We start from the raw sequence: 6,916 nt of genomic DNA on the forward strand, positions 1-6,916 counted from the left end.
CGGCACCATCCTAGCGTGAGGCCACGACCATCTGCTCGCTGGGACATTCCATCATCGCCGGTCACACCTCCTGTACATTTGGAATGTGGCGGCCCGTGGACGACGATGAAGACGTGCCTCTGCTGGCGCGCACCTCTGCGCCTGCGAACCAGTCCTACCGGCACCATCCTAGCGTGAGGCCACGACCATCTGCTCGCTGGGACATTCCATCATCGCCGGTCACACCTCCGGTACATTTGGAATGTGGCGGCCCGTGGACGACGATGAAGACGTGCCTCTGCTGGCGCGCACCTCTGGGCCTGCGAACCAGTCCTACCGGCACCATCCTAGCGTGAGGCCACGACCATCTGCCCGCTGGGACATTCCATCATCGCCGGTCACACCTCCTCTACATTTGGAATGTGGCGGCCCGTGGACGACGATGAAGACGTGCCTCTGCTGGCGCGCACCTCTGCGCCTGCGAGCCAGTCCTACCGGCACCATCCTAGCGTGAGGCCACGACCATCTGCCCGCTGGGACATTCCATCATCGCCGGTCACACCTCCTCTACATTTGGAATGTGGCGGCCCGTGGACGACGATGAAGACGTGTGTCCTGGCTTTGTCGCAGCGATGTCTTTCCCAGAGCCCCAAGCCTCCTCGTCATATCACGTTCCTTTTCCGAACATACCTCATACCTTTATTCACGATGACAATGTGTCTTACATTAAAACGTTTTCCCAAAGAAGAAGAAAAACCCCGTTCTTGTGCTGCCCTCTGAGAGTTCTGCAACATACTCCCCCCCGAAAAAGCACAATGAGACCCTTACACCATTTCGAGAGGATACAGAAGCTGCACCGGTCGTCGCAGTACTGTTTTGTCTGGCAGCTTCACTGCGCAGGCCCGCACCACCTTGTCCCGCCCCCAAAACACAGTAGCAACTCTTCCCATCTTCCACATGTGTCGAGGAACCTTTTCTTCGCTGATCAACACCACATCGCCCTCCTTCACTGGCAAAGACTTATGTACACTCCAACTATGAGCTGAACGAAGTTGTAGCAAGTACTCTTTCAGCCACCTCTTCCAGAAGCTGTCAATAGCTCTCTCGTGCTTTATCCAGTTAGCTTTAACTTGTGCACTCGTTGATCGCGGCGTTGGTATAGGAGCCATTGGCAAACACGTGAGTCTCTTTCCCGTCAGGAAATGTGCGGGAGTTAGAGGGGAAAGGTCTTCTGGGCAGTCACCAAGATAGGTAAGTGGCCTTGAATTTACAACTGCTTCAACTTGCTGTAAGATTGTAGTCAGTTCTTCAAACCTATATCTGTTACGGCCCAGTGTCTTCCGGAGGGTCCCTTTCACTGTTTTTACCAAACGTTCCCAGAACCCTCCCCACCATGGAGCATATGTCATGATAAACTTCCATGTTATCATTTTCTCTGTACAATAGTCGTGAAAACGCTGTCTTTGCAAAGTGTCGCAGAAAATATTTATGTCTTTCGACGCCTTCTTGAAGGTTAGTGCATTGTCAGTGTATATCACTTTAGGTATGCCTCGCCGAGCAATGAACCTGGAGAAGGCTAGCAGGAAGCATTCTGTGGACATTTTAGATACGAGCTCTAAATGAATGGCTCGAGTTGTCGCACATGTGATGAGCAAAATGTAGGACTTTTCGTCGCGTACTGCTCCTTTGAAGAAAACAGGACCGGCAAAATCAATCCCGACGACTTCAAATGGCGTACCGGCTTCTACTCGATCCTGTGGTAATGGAGCCATTCTTGCTGTCGCTGCTTTGGCGCGGTACCTGGTACAACCCCTGCAGTGAAAGATTACTTTTTTCACAATCTGTCGTCCTTTTGGAATCCAAAATCGCTCCCGAAGTTCAGTTAGGGTATCTTGCACTCCTCCGTGCAGAACCCTCAGGTGCACTGATTCCACAGTCAGTACCGTAAATCGATGGTCGGGTGGAAGCAGAATCGGGTGCTTTACTGTTCCTGAAATTTCCAAGAAATGAAGACGTCCGGAGATCCGCATGATTCCTTCGTTGTCAAGAAAAGGTGCTAGCTTCACTACAGCCGAGTTCTTCTCTAACGCCTTTCCCAGACTCAGGGTTTGCTTCTCGAGTCCATACCTTTCCTCTTGAGCTCGTTTCATCCAATAGTTCTCTGCCCAACTAATGTCTTCTGTTGAGAGTGCCCCAAAGACCCGAGGGTTACCTGGTCGGCTATTGTCGACGAACCGTTTGATCCACGCTGTCACTCTGAGAGCTCTACGCAAACTGCTGAATCGGTCGAGGTCCAGTACAGCGGGAACTCCTATATTGACAGAACTTTGCAACGTAGTGGCGTCATTGTGCACATCCTCTTGATCAGTAAGGTCCTTTATTTCCGGAAGCACCGTTTGAGCAGGCCATTCGTCTTCGTCCCGTTCGAGCCACTTTGGTCCGTTCCACCATGTGTCACACTTCTCAAGCGTTTCAAGTGACTCCCCCCTGGTCAATAGGTCAGCTGGGTTTTCTTTCCCAGGACAAAATCGCCAAGCTGATACGTCGCTTTTTTCCTGGATCTCAATAACTCTATTTCTTACAAATTGTTTCCAACGTAACGGAGAACCTCGTACCCAACAAAGGGTGATTGACGAATCTGTCCAGTATACGCAGGTCACTTCTTTCAGTCGCGTCAAAGCTTCAGTTATTTTCTTTGATAGCCTCACTCCCAACAGGGCGCCCATAAGCTCTAGTCGTGGTAAAGTTAGGGCCTTCAAAGGCGCCACCCGAGCCTTTGCAAACACAAACCCGACCTTCGCTGTTCTTCCATTTGCAATGGCTCTTAAATACAAACAGGCTCCGTATGCATAAGGACTAGCGTCGCTGAAGATGTGAAGCTCATACTTGAAGTTGTAATTTCCGTCTGGAACGAGACACCTATTTAGTGCGATGTTGTCCAACTTTGGCAGCTCCGACCACCAGGTATGCCACAGCTCTTGTATATTTCCGGTCAAAGGCGTGTCCCAATCAAGCTTCTCCTCCCACAAACGTTGAAACAGCATTTTGATTCGAATGCTGAACGGAGAGAGCATGCCCAGAGGGTCAAACAGCTTCGCTGCTGCGCTCAGAATTCCGCGTTTACTGCTAATGAGCGCTACGCCATCCTCTAGCATGCGTTTGCCTGATACCTTGAGAGTATCACCGTACGTGTCCCACAGTATACCGAGGACTTTTCGATCCTCCCTGCAACTCAGGGTCCACTCTTGTCTACTGTTGGTGTCTTGCTCACCAAACTGTTTTCGTACCTCTTCTGCGTTTGAAATCCATTTTCGTAAATTCATGCCAGCTTCCTGAAGGATAGATGAAGCGTCGTTGTATATCGTTATTGCTCCATCCACCGTTGATGAACCCGTCAATAGGTCGTCCACGTAGAAACTATTGACAATGTGCCGTGCCGTCCGTTGGAAATGCCCTTTGACGTTGTCTAGGTGATGTCTCAGTGTGGCCGCCAAAAGAAAGGGGCTCGCTGTCGTTCCGAAGGGTACACGTTTCATTCTCCATACTTCCACCGGATTCTGAGAAATATCTTCCGTAGGACCATCTTGACACCACAGAAATCTCAAAGCGTCCCTGTCCCTTTCTTGGACCTCAACCTGAAGAAAGGCTTTCTCAATGTCTGCTGCCAGACCGATACGGTACATTCGGAAACGTATCAAGACCGGCAGAAGATCCGTATTCAGACTGGGTCCTTTTTCCAGGCAATCGTTCAGTGAAGCTACGGTAGGTGCATGCGAGGATCCATCGAAGACAACACGAAGCTTTGTGGTTTCTGATTCCTGTTTGACCACAGCTTGATGCGGCATGTAATAGACTTGCTGAGGTTGTTTGCCGTTCTCTGACTCGACGAGTACCTTCTCCGCATGTCCGTCACTTGCGTACTTCCTCATCGCAGCGTCGTACTCTGCCATCAAACCATTTTTCTTTAGCTTTTTTAGGAGTCCGTTGAGCCGACTCTCGGCTACTTCCAAATTATCGTTAAGGACGAAATCGTTCTTCCAAGGTAGAGTGACGGCATATCTTCCGCCAACCTTCTGTACGGTTTCCTTAAATTGACAAAGAACTTTGTCGTCGCCTTCATCATTACTATTTCCGTCCGTAATACCCAGATGCTCAATTTCCCAGAACATCTGTAATGACGCCTCGTGAGTGGCATCAGTGCGAAGCACACAAACTAGAGTGCTGTCTTTGTTCTCGAGTGAAGATCTAACTGATACCGGTCCTTGAAAAGTCCAACCCAGAGCAGTGTTGATGGCAACAAGATTATTCTGGGCATTGCTTTGCCGCACCTGCCTCGTCATGATCTTCCACATTTGATCAGAGCCTAAAAGCACGCCAATTCCATCTTCTGTCCGTACCCCTGAGAAGCGACACTCATCGGCTAGTTTCTCTTCACTTAGAAGAAAAGTACGCACGTCCTCGTTATCCAATGGGCATGTCACAAGATCTTCACAAATGAATGGTACCTCGATTGCTTCAAAGACATGTACTTCCCCTCCGTATTGACTGCGTAAGCACAGTTTGACCAAACGCCGACGCTGCTTCTCCCTTCTGGAAGTCCTGTTCCCGAAAGTATTTATCGTGACGTCTATTTCTCCGGCAGAAGGAAGATTCAGTTCTCTGGCAATATCTTGGCGCACGAAGGTTCGTTGACTACCGCCGTCAATGACTCCCCTGAGATATAGACTGCGACCTTCAGCTACGGCCCATGCCCTGAACGTTTGAAGTAAGACGACAGTACCTGTCTTCACATCTTCGCCAGTCCCACTCGTGTGCATGCTAGTACTGACGACTTCTTTCACTTTTGTCTGTTCACTTGGTTTCCACAAAGGATCGCACATCGTCCTTACGTGCCTTCCTCCGCATGCAGAGCAGGTTATTTTCTTCCTACACATTCTTGCATGATGTCCATGTTTCGTACAACGGAAGCATCGCTTTTGAGCTGCAAGAGTAGTTTTCTTCTCTGCCAGCGGGATGTCTGCGTCGCACAGCTTCGTTATGTGTCGCGAGGTGTTGCAAAATATGCAATCGTTGGTCATTTCCCGAGCAGTGGTGTGGAGAACTGACGCTGCCGGTCGTGTCTTGAATCCACCATTGTTTGAATTCTGTCGATCACCTTGCCTCTGATGTCCTCTCATCTCGTTGTCGTCATAGGCACATCCATTGAACTTGAGGTGCTCAAAGCTTTCGATTTCAATTAGGAGAAACTTTAGAATTCGATCTAACTCCGTAGTTCCAACAATCTCTCTTCCAGCGGTACTCACTCCGGCATTGGTCTCGTCTCCATTGCCTTCCAAACTTGCTGTGCCAAGCTGCTGGCCTCTCTTCTCAGTACGATAATATTCCATGGCCATTTCAGTAGGCAACGCTGAAAGGATAGTATCTGTCAGCATTGTTGCAAAGGAGCTGCTTTCCACACCCAGTGCTTTGAGACCTCGCACGTTTGCTTGGACTTGATCATATAGCTTCCTAAGCCCTCGAAAATCTTTGTGAGTTTTAATTGGAGGCAATGTCCTCAGTTTGGTAAGGTACTGCCTTTCAATGCGACGCTTGTCTCCAAATCTTTCCATCAAGATTTCAATGGCATCGTTGTAGCACACCTCCGAAGCTTGTAGACCTGATATGGCGGCTGCAGCTGCTCCATCCAACAGTGACCTTAAGTAGAAGAACTTCTCTGGTTGTGAAAGGTTACTATTGTTATGTACGGTTCCTTTGAATTGTTCCCAAAAGGGAAGCCACTCCGATAGGTCACCTCGGAAACGCATCAGTTGAAGTTTTGGCAGACGGGTCCCAGCGTGATTGCCATGAAGCGACGGCGTGTGAGCGGCAGACTGAGTCCCAAGTAGTGCCACATTCGTTGGAGCGGCCACCTGAGTGGCAGGCGTCGACACTGAGGTGAGCTCTTGCAAGGCGACACGTAGGTTAGACATTTCCTTTATAGAATTTTCTTCGTATTCCAGAGCCATTTCATATTCCACCTCTAATTCATCATCCTTGAGATGACCTTCAAACTCGGAATTGATCTCTTTCAGCTCTTCAAGGTTCACGCGTAGACGTTCCAACAAGCTTTCGACGGTCTTCCGATCATTAGGAGTGCTGCTCAGTGCAGTCTTGGCTTCTCCCACAAGCCTCGTAGCTTGTCTCCTTCGCGACGTCCTATTCACCTTGAGACGTTCCATAGTCGATCGTAGGGCTCTCTTTATCCAACAACCAGTAGATCACTACAGACAAAGACTCCGTTCGTGAAGCGTTCCCGGGTTTCGGCACCAATTTTTTATGTCCTGGCTTTGTCGCAGCGATGTCTTTCCCAGAGCCCCAAGCCTCCTCGTCATATCACGTTCCTTTTCCGAACATACCTCATACCTTTATTCACGATGACAATGTGTCTTACATTAAAACGTTTTCCCAAAGAAGAAGAAAAACCCCGTTCTTGTGCTGCCCTCTGAGAGTTCTGCAACAACGTGCCTCTGCTGGCGCGCACCTCTGCGCCTGCGAACCAGTCCTACCGGCACCATCCTAGCGTGAGGCCACGACCATCTGCTCGCTGGGACATTCCATCATCGCCGGTCACACCTCCTGTACATTTGGAATGTGGCGGCCCGTGGACGACGATGAAGACGTGCCTCTGCTGGCGCGCACCTCTGCGCCTGCGAACCAGTCCTACCGGCACCATCCTAGCGTGAGGCCACGACCATCTGCTCGCTGGGACATTCCATCATCGCCGGTCACACCTCCTGTACATTTGGAATGTGGCGGCCCGTGGACGACGATGAAGACGTGCCTCTGCTGGCGCGCACCTCTGGGCCTGCGAACCAGTCCTACCGGCACCATCCTAGCGTGAGGCCACGACCATCTGCCCGCTGGGACATTCCATCATCGCCGGTCACACCTCCTCTAC

At 50.3% G+C, this 6,916-nt stretch overlaps 1 protein-coding gene across 1 annotated transcript; it reads right to left on the reverse strand.

Moving 5' to 3' along the window:
* Window positions 1-803: 803 nt before the first annotated feature.
* On the reverse strand, window positions 804-6,197 carry LOC135366369 (uncharacterized). The gene has a single exon (XM_064599037.1). The coding sequence runs from the start codon at window positions 6,195-6,197 to the stop codon at window positions 804-806; it is 5,394 nt and encodes a 1,797-aa protein (XP_064455107.1).
* Window positions 6,198-6,916: the final 719 nt, after the last annotated feature.

Source organism: Ornithodoros turicata, chromosome 8 (assembly GCF_037126465.1).
Source record: "Ornithodoros turicata isolate Travis chromosome 8, ASM3712646v1, whole genome shotgun sequence".
Taxonomy (NCBI): Eukaryota; Metazoa; Arthropoda; class Arachnida; order Ixodida; family Argasidae; genus Ornithodoros; species Ornithodoros turicata.

Excerpts from the sequence above, each read along its gene's own strand:
- LOC135366369 (XM_064599037.1), bottom strand. The coding sequence starts at position 6,197 with ATGGAACGTCTCAAGGTGAATAGGACGTCGCGAAGGAGACAAGCTACG.